General features: G+C 36.2%; 3 protein-coding genes across 4 annotated transcripts; 2 read left to right on the top strand and 1 right to left on the bottom strand.

Moving 5' to 3' along the window:
• Positions 1–3,604: 3,604 nt before the first annotated feature.
• Positions 3,605–8,638, bottom strand: tlr2 (toll-like receptor 2). Its single transcript, XM_082162733.1, has 2 exons — positions 8,499–8,638; positions 3,605–8,138 (listed from the first exon to the last, which is right to left on the bottom strand). Exons 1-2 carry the CDS (start codon positions 8,588–8,590, stop codon positions 5,771–5,773), a joined length of 2,460 nt encoding a protein of 819 aa, XP_082018859.1. The 5' UTR covers positions 8,591–8,638; the 3' UTR covers positions 3,605–5,770.
• Positions 8,639–12,594: 3,956 nt separating this feature from the next.
• Positions 12,595–13,664, top strand: LOC309495739 (ATP synthase membrane subunit K, mitochondrial-like). The gene is made up of 3 exons (XM_082165564.1): positions 12,595–12,797; positions 13,242–13,334; positions 13,504–13,664. Exons 1-3 carry the CDS (start codon positions 12,729–12,731, stop codon positions 13,606–13,608), a joined length of 267 nt encoding a protein of 88 aa, XP_082021690.1. The 5' UTR covers positions 12,595–12,728; the 3' UTR covers positions 13,609–13,664.
• A 669-nt stretch (positions 13,665–14,333) lies between these two features.
• socs1b (suppressor of cytokine signaling 1b) lies at positions 14,334–18,637 on the top strand. Of its 2 annotated transcripts, none has more exons than XM_082165563.1 (2): positions 14,334–14,479; positions 17,478–18,637. In XM_082165563.1, exon 2 carries the CDS (start codon positions 17,523–17,525, stop codon positions 18,111–18,113), a length of 591 nt encoding a protein of 196 aa, XP_082021689.1. In that variant the 5' UTR covers positions 14,334–14,479; positions 17,478–17,522; the 3' UTR covers positions 18,114–18,637. The 2 variants fall into 2 exon arrangements, with proteins under 2 accessions (XP_082021689.1, XP_082021688.1); XM_082165562.1 differs by lacking the exon at positions 14,334–14,479 and adding an exon at positions 14,519–15,692.
• Positions 18,638–18,965: the final 328 nt, after the last annotated feature.

Raw genomic sequence — 18,965 nt, 5'->3', positions numbered from 1 at the left:
ACTTGTTGATTTGGCGCATTGCAAACATTTATCATGGCAACCGTAGCTTTCTGCCAAAATGCTTAAATAATAATATTAACATTAATATTTGTAACTACTGAATTGGAATTGTGGTGACACGAGGTTTCTGGAAAGCTTTGTACGCTCACTGAAGGAGTTCACATAAATGAGCAATAAATGGTTCTATATTAAAATGTATATTATGCAGTATACTTTAGTTGAAAGTGTCATGTGTCGTCGTGTTACCCTAATTGTGTGGGTAGGGGGAGACCGGGGACAGTTGCAACTCTTTTTGCATTTCTCTCAGTTACTCGGAGACTATTTGGACTAGACCAACCAAATTTGTATTAAACTTGCATCTGTCTGCTAATTACCCATACCATTTAAAGATGATTATGACATATCGTTCACAGTATTTATTTGAATGGAAGAAGTCAGATGTTGCAACTGACCCCGACCCAGGGGACGGTTGCAACACAACCCAGGGACGGTTGCAACACGTTAAAAATATCTTTAATTTCATTAATTAACTTAAGCTTTTTGTCTCAATGAGCATAGAATTCTGAAAATATTAACTGTTTTAGGCCTACTATAATATTATAGTATTATTTATTTCAATAATATTATTGTAGCCTATAATTTATTTATTTAGTCATATTTATCAAATAACAGTTATTGAGTTTTGTTTGCTTATGTGTAGAACATAGGCCTACATAGATTCAGTGTGCAGGTGTTACAGATGCTATTCAATCTCTCCATATTTCAGTGTCAGACAGGAAGAATTGAGCAATTTGCAATGCAACAAACCTTTATTAAACATGCAATTTATAACATGTTGCAACCGTCCCCGACCCTATCAGCCATGACAGAACATCATACGCCTGCAAGACACACTGACTTTGACACATGCTAACCATGTCATTTAGAAGTCAACAAAACAATAATTCAAACTAAGTAAGTTTTGATTAATACATACAAAATGTCAGGACAGTATGACAAAAAATATATCTCATGAAAAAATTTACTTTCATACCTCCAAAACAAGTTTTTTTCAATAAATGCAGCAGCAGAGGTTGAATATGTCTACTGTCTTATTGGTGGGGGGAGGGTCTAACTGTGCATGTACAGTATGAGTGTCATCACTCTAGCATGTTTCTGATTGGAGAAAAATGACATGTTGCAACCATCCCCATGTTGCAACTGTCCCCGGTCTCCCCTAAATACGCAATTGTGCTAAACTTTCAGTAAACTTGAAGAATTTTCAGCTGCCAGTTCTTTACATAACATTTTTATCCAGTGTACAATAGAAACAACTGTAGTATTTTGGCAGAAACCTTTTACAAAATGTTTAAGCATTCATGTAGAACAACCCCAAGGTCATGGGTTCGATTCCCAGCAATTGCATGAACAGATCATTTGTATATACAAATATAAAAAACAAATATACATTTGAGTGCATGTTAGGTCTGGCAGATGGCGGCTAATAGACTATATCCCATATTGTGCAGTCTTTGTGGGTTCAACAGAAGTACATGTGAAAGTAATGACTCTCCCAGTCTGGCTAACCATGACATTTTAATTTTAATTTTTTTTATATATATGGAAAAACTTTTGTGAATGTTTTATCAAATTTAACATGAGAATCACCTTCTAATTCAGGTGACACAGTAATGTAATTTATTAACGTTCATTGACACAATAATTCCAGTTAAACACAATTACAGTTTTAGATAATATGTGGAATACTTAAGAACTCAATTCAGCGTATATGTTTTTGGTGCCTCAGGGACCTTTTCCCTCATGATGGACTCACTGGAGGACCTCTTGCAGGAACTTAAGGATTCAATTGTGCGTGAAGCTTCAGCTTTAAGATTCTGAAGTCATGATGAAATCTTAGGAAACCTTATAAGTTATTCAAAGATAGTCTGGTTTGAAATGGTTAAGGGTAGCAATCTGATGAGCCCCAAAAGGCATCTCATGTATCTTTTCTTTTTAACTGTGTTATGTAAGTGAGACATGTTTTCTGAGAACTTCTGGCACTCAAACCAGTAATCTGTTTAAAATAACAAAAGCTTTGTGCCTGTTTATGCAAATCACCTCATAATATGTGTAGAAGAGGTGGTAACTCGTCTAGTTTCTAAGGAAGACTATTTTCATGCCTGAGCACATTTGTTCTTAATTTGGTTTTTAAACTGATGGCTTGGTTGTTTTTCAGGCCAAGTATGTTATGTTCACTTGAATAGGTTCTTTCTGAAGAAGTAGCACTTATATAACAATATAATTGTTCGTTTCGCTTTCCAGCATTTGATGCAAACATTGTGGCTGAAGCCGTAAGATGAAGAGATTCAATACTTTGATCGTGACAGACACAAAACAATCTGATCAGTCTCTTGATGGCGGGTTTTTTTTTTTTTTTTTTTATACCTGTAGTAGATTCATTTTTGTTCCCCAAAGAACGTTTCAGTGAACAGTTCTTAAAAGAAAAATTTTTCTTAGTTTGAAGAACATTTAAAAAATCTAAAGGACACTTTCCCACTATAAAGAACTTTTGTGGAATGGAAAGGTTCATGGATGTTAAAGGTTCTTCATGGGCCCATAAATGCCAACAAATAACCTATATTTTTTATTGTAGTGCATATGATCTAAACCAATTCCATCCCTTGTGGTGACTAATGAATATGCCATTAAGACACTTAACCCCAGGGACCATCAATGGGACTGTCCACGCAATTATTGTTCAAGAGCAAAGCATAAAATGACTGAATGAGGAACAGCTGAGACCTTCCACTTGTTCTTTCACTGTTGCAACAAGTTCCCCTTTCCATTGACTTTAAATCTGCCATTTAGCAGATGCTACAACATAAGAGATTAATCCTTAAAAGGAGACAAATTCCATCCAGAAGTTGACCCACAGATGTCTGCAAATGAATTAATGTATATGGGTGACCGGGGCTAGTTGTCACACTGCGAAGTGTTTATAAATATAAATTGAACACAGAAATTGATATAAGAAATTTTCACTAGAGTGAAAAGTGTGAAAATAAAAATGACAACCTGTTGTGATCTGATGGAATTTGATTCTTCGCTGGGTCTTGATTCAGTAGCTGACCAATGAGCTTACTGTATCATACGCTTACTAATTCACACAAAAGATCTCCTCAATGAGACCTTTCTTCACGTCATCCAGCCTGACAGATGAGATCATTGGTAATGCTGTCTTATCCTGAGATCCTCTGATTTTAATGGCAAGTAAAGACTTGCAAATACTTCTGGAGCCAAGTAATAAAATTCTCACGCAGTATGTTCACTAATGTCTCGCTGATGAACCCACTAAAGGTCACCGGTGAGTTTAATGATAAGGACACCGACTGTGATTACATTATTTAAACATGCAATATTATTTAGTCAAAGGGTACAGTTCTTTGACAACACTAATATGTATGACCCTCACCAATCACCAAAACCTTTTTCTTTGAATCACTTGAATTGGCAACACAAGCATTTGATACAGTCATCCGCCATCTGCTGAGCTCCACACTGGTACAAGATGGAGATCTTGTGATTTACACTTCCAAATCATTGCACAAATTTACTTTGGTTTGGGTTTCATTCTCAGAACAAGCAGATTTTATTGTGAGAACATCAGAGAAATAGTGAAATAACAGGTGAAACAAACACTCTGATCTGGTCTTTATCACCTCACCAGGATTTTCACTGATCAGATACAGTATGAGTTCACAGATAGCAATTAGTTCATTCAAAGTGTAAACTCTATCTTAGATGACAAATCTTAAAACATCCAACAGGTGGCGACAAAAACCGTGGAATACTATGTTAAAGCTGTCATTTTTCATAGTAAATCATGAGACTTCCTGAAAAAGAGATCTGAAAAACAGATTGTTCAATATAAGAAATAAAAAAAAAAGAACCAAAAATTTACCCTTAAAAGCAATGACTGGACCGTTTAAATACTGCTTGATTTCAGAACTCTTTATGGCAATTTACTTGAATTAACGTTTTGTTATAATTTTTATTTCAGTACATATACAGAAATATCTTAATGGAACTACTAATAAGAAATGTTTTATCCATAACCTACACTCATTTGATAGAATGTTGTTTAGCAGCTTTAAATATAAATGATTTATCAATATACCGGTAAATAGTTTATTTGAAAATATCATCCCGAATATGATATTCCCCAATATCATATTTGAAAACATCCCGATTTCCCGTTTTTTTTTTTTTTTTTAAATGGCATAAAACCAAGAATCTGTGATTCCGTTCATTCTCTTGATCCTTTATTTAACTGACAAAGGTACACATGTTTTCACTGACCAACTTCATTGTATTTTGCTAAACAAATTTAGATTTTGATGGTTCCAACACTCCAAAAAGTTGGGACAGAAGCAAAATAAAAGTGAAAAGATTATAGAATATCCAAGTTAAACCGTTTTGAAACAGTCCACTATAAGCAGGTGTATTGGTAATACGTAAGGGTCATGGCTCATTGCTTTGTGCTAAATTTCATGAGAGAATTGTCAAACTATTCAAAAATCACATTTTCAATGTAAGATTGCAAAGTATTTAGGTTTTTACCATCTACTGTGCATAATATTGTGAAAAGATTCAGGGAATCTGGAGAAATCTCAGGCTGTGTAGGGCAAGGCAGGAGATCTCTGTTAAGTGCGTGAACTTTGAGACCTCAGATGGCATTACATGAGAAACCGTCATGCTACTCTGTTAAATATAGCCACAAGCTCATCTCAGATGGTCCAAAAGACAGTGCAAATGTGTGCAGTGGTCAGTTGAGTCCATGTTTCAGCTTGTTTTTGGGAAAAACAGACGAGTTCTCAGTCCCAAAGACTAAAGGAACCATCTGTCATGGTATGGGGGCGCATCAGTGGAAACAGCATGGGTGACTTGCATATGTGAAGGTATACCATTGATGTGGAGGTGTATATTGGGATTGTAGAGACTTTGACTGCCATTAAGATGACATCTTTCCTGGGAAGAAAGACAATGCCAGGCCTCATTCTGCACATGCTACAACAGAGTGGTGCTTGACTGCCTGCCTGTAGTCTAGATCTGTCTCCTATTGAAAATGTATGGCCCATCATGAAGAGGAGAATCAGACAACAATGACCACAGATAGTTGAGCAACTGTCTTGTATCAGGTGAGAATGAGCAAACATCTCTTTTTGCAAAACTCTTAACAATTAGTATCCTCAATTCCCAAACTATTAAAGAGTGTAATTAAAAGAAAAGGTGATATGACACAGTGGTGATAATGGCTGAAATGATACTGGAGATAAACAGTTTGTCATTACAGTAAAATATAATTTAGATAACAGCCCATTGTCAAAGCTCACGTTACACAAAGATATTATACTGATAACACATGGCCTTATAAATGCTGTCATTTTAATGAAATGTGACGCTATAAACTTCCCAAATGTTATATAACATTATACATCAGTTCTATTTTTAGTTTCTAATTTGAATTTCTCGGAAACTTCTCATTTTCATTTACAATTTTTAAATGTCACTTTTTCCATCTAATATTTACATTTTATTTCAGCTTCATTTCAATTAATCATTTTAGTTACAAAAACAACAATGTATACAGTAGGCCTGCAAAAATAAAATAAATCTGAAAATGCATCACAGAGACATTACATTTTAGTTGTATTGGTCATTGGACCAGTTTTGGGCTAGTTATGAGCGGGCTTGTATTTGTCACACAAACCTGGCAAGCATTCATGAGGCGTCAACATTCATCTCTCTGAAGGGCGGCTCTCAGATTGCTCCAGAACTCGCCTCTCTTTTCCTCATCCTCGGGCCACTCCAGATACGTCCTGGAGTTCATAATCTTCCGCAGCTTGCAGAAGCGCTTGGGGATGGTCTCCTTCTTGATTGGCTCTAGAAGTACTAGGACAGCAGAGTCATTGTGCTCATCGACTATGCGGAAATGTGAGAAGTCCAGTTCGTAACGACACCATTCGCTGGTAACAAAGTGCTCAGACAGAACAAAGAGAGTGCGATGGCTCTTCTCAATCGAGTCGATGATGTTGTCCACGATCCAGCGGCCCGGTCGGAAGTCCCGTTTGTGCAAACACAGGGCGAACGAAGGCTGAGCGCTCTCCAGCTCTGGAACGAGGATCTCTTCGACCCACTCAGCGTCATGTTGACTGTAGGATACAAAAGCGTCATAGCGGAGCTCTTCAGACAGTCGACCAACTGCAGGTTTTCGTTTGGCTTGAATCCATGCTTTAGTCATCTGCAGGTACCATACAACGTGAAGCTTATGGCAGGTGACAACAATAAGTCCAAGCACTATGATGATCACAGAACAAAGCACTGAGACAGCAGGGATCATATAACACTCGAAGACTGACAATCTGACACTTTCAATGGCATAACCTCTGAGAGTGAATGGAGTGTCGCACACATAATTGCAACGCCCATCTCGAAGTGTGATGAAATGGCCAACATCTTGATTGAAGAAAGATACAAACTCGCAGGAGCACACAAAATTGTTGTTACCCGCCTCCAAGTCTTGCAGGTTTTGAAACCTCCTCAAAGAGCTCCCGTTGAACATGCGCAAGGCGTTCCTTTGGATAAGCAGCGTATGGAGCCCCGGAAGTAATTCCCCCTGTGGTAGTTTCATAAATCGGTTGCCTGTCAATATAAGTGTAGTAAGTTGAGCAAATCTTTGGTTGAAAACCATCAGATCATTTTCGCTGAGATCCAGAACTGTCAAGGTAGAAGGCAGGCAAGCAGTCATCGTACGTAGCTTTGTGCTGGAAAGGTTCAGAAACCTGAGAGTCGCTGGCCAGCTACACTTTTCTGGCATGGAAACAAAACTATTATGACTTAAGTCTAAATATATGAGCCTCTTAAGATTAGTTGCCAACCGAGACATCAGCCCAAGAGATTTTAATACGTTCTGGCTCACATTTAGGGTGTTGAGGTTTTGATATGCGCCAAAACCTGTAAATAAGGTCGGTTCGATTGTCAGGTCTGACAGGAGATTTTGACTGAGGTCCAAGTATTCAAGCTTTTTCAACAAAAAAGTAGTTTCCCGAGGAATGACAAACACTGTGCTGTTGATCACAGACACCTTATGGAGATGCATCAGGAGAAATCCCAACTGGGTCATGCTACTAAACCTAAAGAACCCTTGGATGTCAAGATTACATATGTAGGCAGTATGTAAGTCTTCATAATGTGTGTACGAAGCATTCTGCCACCACCCATTACCAACTAAACGTACATCTTTGAGACCAAAATAAGACAAATGAGAACCATCCATGACCTTCAATAAAGAGGTGAACGCTTCGTCGCTTGTGCTGCTATTTTGGAAACTCAAGCTTTTAGTCCCACCTTGTCTCGACGCTTTGAAGGGTTCTATCGAAGTGCTCGTCCTGAGTGTGACATCTTTGATGGTCAGAAGAGTTTCAGGGTGGGAGACATCTTGAAGAACCGTAGAGACAAGTTCTGGATCGTTCTGAAAGAGATTCTGAAGGCTCAAAGAGACTAAACCGATGGGACGGGCTGCTTTCAAGCTCCCGCTCTCATACGATCTCAGGTTACTGCCAATAAATGTCATCTCCTCCAGATGAGTGAGCCCTTCTAAGCCATTCTTGTGTACCTTCCTCAGCGATGGACTACCAAATCGCAGCGTCCTCAAGTTAATGAGAGACTGGAAGATGGAAGCAGGTCCCAAGGTGGAGTATGGGTTTCCTACAAGGTTCAATTGCTGAAGAGATTTTAGCTCATGGAACCAAGACGAAAACAGTTTTTTCAGGTTGTTTAAGGACAGATCAAGAACTTTCAGATTACGTTGAGATTTGAATGCCTCCTTGTGTATAAACCCGAGCTTGTTCTTATGCAAGTTTAGGGTTTTCAGCGCAATATAAGGGCTGAGATCATTGATGTCAATTGACATAATTTGATTGAAAGACAGGTCAAGGCCAAGAGCGTTCGCTGGAACCTTTGGGACCTGTTGGAGTTGATTTGAGGAGCAATTGCAAAAATAATTCTGATCACATTTACATGTCCTGGAGTACTCAAAGACTTGAGCCAAAATCAACATAAAAAATATCATGGACTCCTTCGCACCCAAGAGTCTCATCCTGTAAAAAGAAAAATATATAAACTTTTATTCAGTAAGGATGCATTAAATTGATCAAAAGTGATAGTGAAGACTTTTGCATCACTTTTACAAAATTCTATTTCAAATAAATGCTGTACTTTTTAACTTTCTTATCATCAAAGAATTCTGAAAAAAGACGTATAATTCAGCGAATACAAGAACAGAAAAACAGAAAACAGAAGTTCTTCATTTCCAAAATAGTCAGTCAATCAATGCACTCTCTTTATATCTGTATCTAACCTCTATATATAGTACAATCGCAAGCTGACGTTTGCAGTCGAATATTAAAGCGCTTCCAGTTCTGCATATTCCAAGACAGAAAAAATTTAAATTTGATTACCTGACTGCTATTATTGTGTCTGCTCCTCTTGTGTAAGCAAACTGCAGTTTGGCAGTAGTCATAATAAAGGAAAACAAACAGAATTCAAACATGCAAAAAAATAGTGTGAGTCACAGGAGGTAGTGAAACTGAATAGCCTGATTGAAACTTACAAAATCATTTCTCTTTTTTCAGCAGCATTATTTTAGGGGAACCATCCCTATACAGACCAGTCTCAGAGCATGTGTATATTATATTTACATGCTGCACATTTAGGTGTAGTTGGGTAATCATTTTTCAGACCGTCTCAGAATGTCTTACACAGCTTTTATTCAAATAGTTTTTTGTGAAACTATTTCAGACATGTTTGTATGTTCGCTTCACTAAACACTGCATTAGAATTAAGGATACAAAAAGAGGAAGTTAGCCTTTTCATGCAAGACATGACTTTAACTTTACCACTATGAGCATCACTTCACATCTCTTGTGGTTATTGCAGGACACACCCAGTGCTCCACATAGCAGCTTTAACAATAGTCGGTTGTTGTATACTCGTGTGCAATAAAAATGAGTCAAGCCAAAAATGGCAAAATATTTAGTGGTCTTTTACTGGTCTCAACCTTTTTAAATCACAAATCACTGGTCAGGAAATTAGCAAAAGTTGCACAAATACTGTAGATAAAGAAACTTGCCACGGAATAACCTTCCCCAACTTGCAGACAGCTTTTTACTGGAAGAAGAGTCAGTTGTTCCACTCAAAATTAACGGCTTCAGACAGTTCATGAGTTGAGAAATGTCTCCCAGTTCGGTTAATGTGAGACCAAAATATTCAAGATATGGTTCAAATCTGGACTCTGACCAGGCCAAAACATGAGCCTGATGGACTTGTTCTCAAGCCATGTCTTGGTTGTCTTTGCAGTTTGGGCAGGAGAATTGTCTCGTTGAAAAATAACATCCGATCATTTCTCTTCAGATAACAACTTTTCATTTGTGGAAAGCGAGCCATTCTGCAATATTCTCCTATTCTCCAAAGCATTAAATTACTTTTCACAGTGAAGTAGTTCACCAATACCAGCAGTGTAAAAGGCTCCCCACACAATGACACCTCTTCTTTCATGCTTCCCCTTACGAAAAAGAAGTTTATCCAAGTAGGCCTATGCTATTAGTACATTTCTTTTAAACTAAAAATAAGTGTACTCTCAGTCTACTTTTTATGTACTTCTCAGAAAAATACGTTGTTCTTCTCAGAAATATACTTAAAATACAGACAGAAAAGTCTTAGTATATTTGGATTATATGACTCATTTTTCGATCGAGATATTTTTTTAAGTATAATTAAGTATTCCAAGTATACTTGGCTTGTGGTTGTGTTTACTCTTTTGATTGAGTAGCCTTTTAAATACTTTTTCACATAGTTTTACATAAACTTACATTGTTTGAAAATACTGATTTAAAGAAAACAGATATTTTCCTAATCCTGAGTATGAGAATTCTTGTGTAGGCTATAGTCCACTGGTATTGTACATAGGAATTTACTTCAAATCCACTTTACTCTTTCCCCGCCACTGACTGAATTTTCCAGCTTTCGGTGTTTTCACTGTTATACAGCGCTACGCAGTACAGGATCTCCGGATCAAACACAGGTGAAGAAGAAGCTGAAACAAGTGATAGAAGATTGCTTACGCAAATGTAAAACAAATGCGATCATCAAACACTCAACAGCAAAACTGACAAATGTTGGCGAATGAAATGTCGACCCATGAAGAGGAAACAACTGTGAAGCCTTGGGAGTGTTGATAGACTCTACTCTGTGTTTTGATCATCGTTCTGAATCCCATTGGATTACCCATCCCAGATGCAGTAATACAAATGAGAAATGTAGATGTGAACTAGTTGTGCACTTAAACTTCTACTAAACGTTTATACTGTAAGTAAAAGTGTACCACTATAGTACACTTAAACAAAACCATTTATATACTAAAAAGTGGGCCAATTTAGTCCAAAGCAGTATTGAAATAGTATAATTACAAGTTTACTACTAGTACATTGATATTAGTATACTTTAACATAAAATAGACTTGAACTACTTACTTTTTTTAAATTAACTTAGCCTATACTGTATTCTTTTTCATAAGGGTCACTGCGGTAGAGATGCATTTATTATTTTATTTCTCAACAGATTTACAAACACCCCGCTCTGGAGCATCACCATGCAACTCGTGTTTCATTTTGATTCTTCACACACAACTTCCCATATTCTATGACTTTTTAAGTATAGCGCATCTGCTCACATTTTGTTTTTTTAATTTCCTGACCAATAATTTGTGGTTAAGATAATTAAAAGCTTAAGCCATTTTTGGGCTTGACCCTTTCTTTTATATATGTGTATATTATATTTTATAATATAATATAAAATACATGTATTTGATATTTTCTAACAAAATAAAACAAAATAGAAGAGTCCTGTGGTGAAATACTGGGATCATCATGCTTATAATATTACACATTTAAATAAAAAATTGCAATATCACAATATGAGTTCTTTGTATCTGCTCTTGCAGGATATTAAATGTCAAAAAGCCTTCTCTTTTTGACCTTTTTGTTCCTCTGGTAAACGACAATCTAAAATTTCAAGAGGACTCCTCCCTTGTGTCACTATAAGTGACAGGTGAAAAGAGGCATAAGCCTATATCAGACATAAACATCTACCTCAATTCATTTGGGAAACATGAAGGCTTCTTGCTTCAGTTGATTTGAACTGTTGGCAACACAACAATCTTTCTGTATTGTTTCAATGTTAGATATACAGTACACTGGCAAAATTAATATGTCATGTTTAGTGTAAACATTCAGACTCCTTTGAGTTGAAAAGAGAAGTGCATGCAGAGGACATAGCTAAGTTATTTTCCTACAAGTATCACATCCCTCTTGGAATGATAAAACAGAAGAAAGCAGAACATTTATTTTGCTATAAGTATAACTTTTGGACCTGTTTTACGCTAATGGGTCAGAAAGGAAACCTTGCAAGCAGTTTATGATAAAAAGTGTGCATCAAATCATGATAATCTGGTCTCTAGAAACGTCTTTGCTTCTAAGCAAATCTATAGGATTTTATCTGCTACCAGGCCAAAACCGAAAAAGTCTGATTACTAAGATAATAACTTACTTCTCGCCTCAACAAGAAACAAGTTATTTTTTTATTTTTTTTTTGTATGTCTGCAGCACAAATGGTGCAGGGCGAGTTATGCTCTTAAGTTTATTACTTACAAAACCCCAATCATACATGATCAATAATAATTTATTCATGTGTCTAATGTTTTTAATTTTCTCAGAACAAATGTGTAAACATCCAAATGCAAAGGATCATTAAAGGGATAGTTCACCCAAAAATGAAAATTCTGTCATCATTTACTCACCCTCATGTTGTTCAACCTATATGAGTTTCTATGTTCTGTTGAACACAAAAGAGGATATTTTAAAGAATGTTGGTAATCAAACAGTTGACGGTGGCCATTGACTTCCATAGGAAAAAATAGGCCTATTATGGAAGTCACTGGCTACCATCAACTGTCTGGTTACCAGCATTCTTTAAAATATCTTTTGCGTTCAACAGAAGAAAGAAATCCATACAGGTTTGTAACAACATGACGGTGAGCAAGTGATGACATAATTCTCATTTTTGGGTGAACCATACCTATATGGGATAATGATGTCAGTTACCTTACCACCACAGTATATTGCAGGCTAAACCTTAAACAAAGGATATTCTGGATCTGGGAAATGGAGAATAATTGAGATAAAAAAATATTAATTAATTGTGTCCTTGGGGAATACATTTTTACCAGAGGAGACATTATGTCACTATAGTTTGTAGGAGTCACATTTGAGGAAGTTAAATAAAAGCAGTTAAAAAGATTCCAATGGATTACCACATTGGCTCGATAACTTCCTCTGGCCTCGGTTAGCACCATTGGGTTAGCACGTAAGTTTACACAGTTGACCATAAATTCGAACGCGGGCGCTTTAACCAGTTTGTGTAACCACATCTAAGTCCCGCCTCCAGATCTGCAGCCATTGGCTCATTGGTTTACGTTAGGGGAGGTTTAATTGGATGCTTAAGATGCCATTTAAAAAGTCCGGAACTAAATGCAGCTGTAAACAACCGAAGCGTGTCCTTGTAGATACAGTAGAGGTTTTATATACATTTCAAGAGTACACGTTTTAGAATTATTATTTTTTTCTGCTACAGTCATGCCGACATCCCCTGTGAAGACACGGATTCCGCTGACAAGTTTTGGTCATCTTATAAGCGAAGTGAAGGTACACAAAAAATAGAATTCATTGTTCAACATATCGCAGCCATGCATGCTGTCATATCAAATCAATACAATATAAAGTATAAATATATAAATAAATATAAAGATATGAAATATATACCCTAGTCCTTCATAAAAACATGAGAAAGTGTCTTTACCATTAGCCTATATCAAGAGTTGCTTACAAATAGGCCTAGGCTACATCTAAATAATACACTAAATACAGTATAATGAAAATGCCATATGCATATTATGCTTATTAAGTAGCCTACCATGGCATACATAAAAGTATGATATTACCTCCTACCAATTCATGTATTTTTTGTTTGTTTGATGTACATAGTGAGAACGGAAAAGCGTGTGTGGGGATCTCCTTTTGTCATTTAAAAAAAATGTTTTGGACATAGTGTCAAATCTTGATATTTTGTATTGTGTATTTTTATGACAGAGACAGCTCTTCGGGATTGAAGCACCAACCCCAACAGAACTGACTGGATGGAGGAAACATTTTAACAGCTACACAATACAAGGACGCAGAAACGTAAGATCATGTTTCTCATTACTGAAGAATTACAGTATATGCCTCGTCAGTAAGAGCATGTCAGATTGTTGATTGATCAAAGACAACAGTAACATCAGTACCAACTCCTGCTCACGTCACCACTTTCTCATTGTGTCATTTTTTTTCTCCCACTTATTCCCTTTTCCAGTTTGTTCTTGCCACATATGGTATTCTCGCACTCACAGCTGCTGCCTACATGCTGAGACGCAGCAGCAGGAAGGAGGAACATGAAACAGCGTCTGCCTCCTCATAAACTAAAATGGAAAGTCTGGGGGGGTTAAAAATACAATAAAATATTTATGATCATTATATGGGAGGACTGTGGTTAACGAAGCTTATGTTTCTCTACATGTCACCGGCCAGATGTTTTCTTTCTTTATCATCGTTTTAAAAAAATGATTAAAGTTGCAATGTTTTAACCCATTAGTCATTTGCCAGTAGAGTGCAGTGTAAGCTTATTGTCAAGTACATTTCTTGGAAGCGCTTTGCTTTATCTGTTCAACAGCCAAATTTGGTGGTTATTTTACAGCTGTTGATTTTAGGTTAGTGAAACTAGGAGCGCAGATGGGGGACGTTTTCCTGTAAAATGAAATGTTCAGAACTTATTTCAGAAATAACTGCTGTTGTAATATATCTTTTTTCTGCTTTTTGTTTCAAGTTAATAATGGTCGTGCATCATTCTGAAAGTGAAGCTTAATTTAAATCCTAACGATTTCATTAGCCTACAATATTCCATTATTATGCCAATCAACTCATGACTGAAAAACGACCCCTTTCCTTTAACAATCCAAATTTCTGCCATATGATTGTTTTCCTCTTTTAGACAGGGTATACTATTTAATTTGCATCCAGTAATTTTCAAACAGTTAAACATGAAGAGATAGTTAAAGTGCTAAAATGAAACTGAAATGAAAGCACACCTGAATAGGGAGGAGGGGGGGGAGGGGGAGGGGGTTGCAGTAGTAACCTGGCGTAGTAATTTGTGAATATTCAGGTGCTGTGGTGCATCAGGCAGTTGATGTCAGTGGCATAAGTTTGGGGCAAACAAATTTGGGGCTCATTTCAAAGGTAAAACTGCTTCAAGTGGAAATTTATGTTTGGACTCATCTGCAGTACAGTGCAAGGTATTATTTTTATTTTTTTTATTTTTTTTATTAGCAAACAAAACATGAAAAATATATAAATGAAAATATAATGAATGCTTAATTATGTTTTAAGCAAACACATACTTGTTAAAGATATTTTAATACCGGGAATGGATTTGGGAGGGTTTTCTGATGTTTCTGATGCCCTGAACCTAATGTATGATGAATTGTTCCAGGGATCTCTTAAATTCTGCCTTGCCTGTCAGGGATATATTTAACAGATGTTTTTAGAGATGGTCTGATTAAAGAGTCAGAAGTAATCTTAAAGACATCTACAGAGTACAGCATCTGTTTACAGTCAAAAGTGTATGTATGTATCCATTTACCAGTGAATGCTGCTCAGTTTACAGTGCGAAAAACGAAAAAACACTTTAATACTTTACGTTTTACTTCACAATTAAATGAGTATTTAGGTTAAAAAAAATCTAAATCTTAGATGCTATAGGCTATAATATTGACTTGCATTTGCACTAAAGGATGATCTGTGTTCTTTTAGTTTATTTATAGTGTAATTTCTGCAGAGTCTATGGAAAATAACATTGCATTTCGTAAATGTGTGGCTCATATTTATCTGTCATATGTAATTCACAGGGTTACAGTCTTAAACAATAAAAGTAAGCCATGGATAAGACATGATACTTTGTAACCCTTAACCTGTCAAAGGCGAGATGAGTTGGAGAAGATCACGTGATTTAAAGTAAACCAGAGCGTCCAAAGTGAAAGTGAAACAAAAGTGCACACTTAACAGGCAAAATAACTAATTAGCAATTATAGACTCATTTCAGTCAGTGATTATTCTGCAATTGTTTGCTTTTATCAGGCTTTTTATGTGCATATTTGGTTAAATCGCCACGATCTTCGCCATTTTGAAGGCATTGAAAGAGAGTGCTGCCAAAATCCCACCGCATTCCTACATCTAGGAGTCCAGAGAGTGATGCAAATAAGATACGTTTGGATACATTAAGACACGTGTCCTTCATCCAAACAGTTCTAGGAATAATTGTCATCTATCAGTCACTGATGTGCCACAGGCGAGACCGCCTTTTTTAAAATTCTGTGAAACTTTCGCTTTCGATATATTCTTTTGTAATGGTCAGCCTGAATCGGGTAACAACTAAAAATGTAGCATCGCAGGAAATCTTTACACAGTTCTGGAGAAGTCTGGGTTAGTCAACATCAAACTGCATTTGCGGTAAGTTGGCTAGTGGTTTTATATCCGAGACCGGACAGCATGGAGGTGTTTCTTTCACCTTTAATTTCACAGTGACGTTCTCCATGTAGGCTATTAGACACCGTTTTATGAAAACATTTGCATTAGAAATGTAACTTAAAGGTTATTCTGAAACACGTATGCCTATACGTGACAGATAATCGAAAATTCGTTTTGCCTGTTTTACTGGAGAAACGTTTACATTTCATTTGGAAGTTCTTTCGAGAAAACATAGTCTGTAGGCTACTCGTATTTCAGATAAAGGCAGGGGCTTCACTTTTCCTCTGCTAACGGTTACAACCAGTCTGTAAAGAAGCTATAACATCAAGATATTCAAAGAATTATGTAGCCGACCAAAGAAAACTACACAGAAAAAAAATTATGATTTTTAAAATATGCTTTAAAAATAAAATGTATTGATATTGTGTGAATATTGTTTTGATAGTATATTAGGTGAGGGAAATATAAATAAAACAACGTTTTCGAGAAACAGTTTAAAATCTAAACTAAAGTTATTCTAAATGGCATCGTTCATCATACATTTTTCTTAAAATGTTTGTAGCCTACCATTTTCTACTGGTTTTTGATTTACAAATGTGGTGTCACCATTGCCTAAAGTAAAAGTACTAAAATATACTTTCACTTTGGGTACCGTAATCATCAGTGTATAAAATAGGTTAATTAAAAGGCTAATTAAAAATTATATCAAAATTACATTCTAAGGGTTACCCCATTTGACCTGAACAAAATGTGCCTTTAAAAAAAACTACGTCAAAAAGTTATTTGATACACAGTCATGAGAGGTCTGCTTTTCTGTTTTATGGTATTTTTATCACAACAATCACTTGGCACCTAGTTTGTTGGTTACGCCACGCTGACTTTGATTTGGCTCACAAAACAAAAGTATAGCCTATATTAAAAAGATTTTTAAAACAAAAAATTCTTTATATTATTATAATTTTTTGTCTCAAGCATCATGTGCATATAAATAGTCAAATTGTTTTTGATTTCTGTTTCCAAGAACTGTTTCCTCTGGTGCTGCTCGGCAGTCAAAAATGACAGATCTTTTTTTTTTTTCAGTGAAAAAAAGTACTATATTTTTGTTCAATAATGTTTTTTATTTACTATTTCAAATTTCTAGGGTATTTTTATGGTACCAAATTATATTTATGTAATAATTATGATCCATTTATTACCTGATAATCTTTTTTTCTTTTTTTTGCATAGACCTGGAAATTAAATTTTCCAACTTGAACCAACTTTTTTTTTTCAACTTTTTAAGTTTAAGTTTATTATTATGAAAAATCCATATAATACTATTTAAAAATTTTATATGAATATATAATTTTCCAAAATATGAATAAATCTAAACAAGTTGTGTTCCAAATTTGAGGTTGATTACTCAAAGGAGCTTTCAGTAAGATTTTGTTTGGAGCGCAGTCGCTTCCCGATGAAATTCGCTTCCCATTAGTTTCCAGTACAAGTGTGACTCTTTTTTTTTCCAGGACAATTTAAGCTATTCAAATCATATCCATGATTTTTTGTGTGTGTGTGTGTGTGTGTTCAGTTTTGAACCATTTTGATAAAGTAAAAAATTCAGAAAAAAACTAACTGTAAAATTTAAAAAAGGGTTAAAGCCAATCTTTGGTTAAAGCTGAGCTTAAAATCCACCACACGTACTTGCACACTCACAGGCTTATCTCGAATGTGTCCGGACATGAGCTCTTCCCACCTCTTGATGTTTGAACTCTTTGTTAATTTGCGCAGGCTGCAGAATCATTCATCTATGCTTTGGGACCATGGAGGAATGGTATGAGTGGGCCCCGATTCAGAATGGTCCAGCACAATGACTCTGACCATACAGTTGCGCCACAGGGCCCATCCAAGCCGGCCGAGCCCCCTAAACCCTGTTCCGACCCCCCAACACACTTTCAGCCCTTTCGGCACCAGCAAGAATGTGACCTCATCACACAGGCTGTGGATTACTTGAAAAACAGTGGATTTTACTGGGGTCCCATGGAAGCAGATGAAGCTCATGCACAACTGGCCAAACTCCCTATGGGGACGTTCCTGATCCGGGACAGCATGCAGGCAAATGTTTTCTTCACTCTCAGCTATCGGGCTCCTGAGGGCCCGACCAGCGTGCGGGTGCTCCTAAAAGGAGGAGGATTCAGTTTAGCAGGGAGTAAACATACTTTCTCTTGCCTTTTCCAGCTGCTTGGATACTATATTGCGTCCCCCAAAAAGAGTCTGAGTATGCCGTATCGTGGAGATGCGGCGCAGAGCCTACAAGAGCTGGCAAGAAGAGCTGTGGTACAGAGTTATGGGAAAGATAGTATTCACCAACTGCCTGTGAGCAAAAAACTTAAAGAATTTCTGTGGCTGTACCCTTTTAGTATATGAAATGTGTGTTGTTTATTTGAAGATTAAGTTACAGATGTTGGCTCTTTTAACATAGCACAATCATTTCATAGAGTACTGTGCTCTTCATTGACCCAACTAGAACATGTATTTACTATTTATGTGTGTAGTGATCGTTTAGAATATTCTCTGATAAAAAAGCACTACAAAATGTTTTATTTAACATAATTCAGTTCAGCACAACTCCACCTTTGGCCTTCGACTGTTTTAAGACATTCACGCTGGTACTGGGTCAGTTTGTATTTGTGTTAAATGAATGATTTGACAACGTAGTTACTTTTATTACTGTATTGTTTGTCTTTATGTATGAATGTAAACCACTGACCACATGACACGATGTCGATATCAGTATGAACATTTAATGATTTTATAGGGGTACATATATACAATATGTAGACTATAATCTATAGTATGTATTGTATAACAATGTCATTCTGCTATGCAGAAAAATGCATTTCACCTGAAACTTCTGGATTGCATTTTATTAATAAAGATAAATTATTTGATGTGATTTACAGCTGTTTTTGCTGTCATCTCTCTCTCTCTCTCTCTCTCTCTCTCTCTCTCTATTTCCCTTTCACTTTGGTTAGTTTCTTGTAACTCAACCTAACCAAAAAAAAAAAAAAAAAAAGAGAATCAGGAACCTCTTACATATTTACTTTACAGAAATGGCCCCATCTAGGGGGAAATTAGTTTCAGAATTTTTTTTTATAACTACACATTTTACTCTCTTTATCTCTATATTTTACAAGTTTACTAAATTATTTGTTTAAATATGAAATGATCTGATTTTATATTTTAAATTCACGCATGTCATCATGTACATGTGCTTGT

This window comes from Leuciscus leuciscus (assembly GCF_965113295.1).
Source record: "Leuciscus leuciscus genome assembly, chromosome: 3".
Lineage (NCBI taxonomy): Eukaryota > Metazoa > Chordata > Actinopteri > Cypriniformes > Leuciscidae > Leuciscus > Leuciscus leuciscus.
Note: the sequence above shows the minus strand (reverse complement) of the source record. Positions and strands in the feature narration are given on the sequence as shown.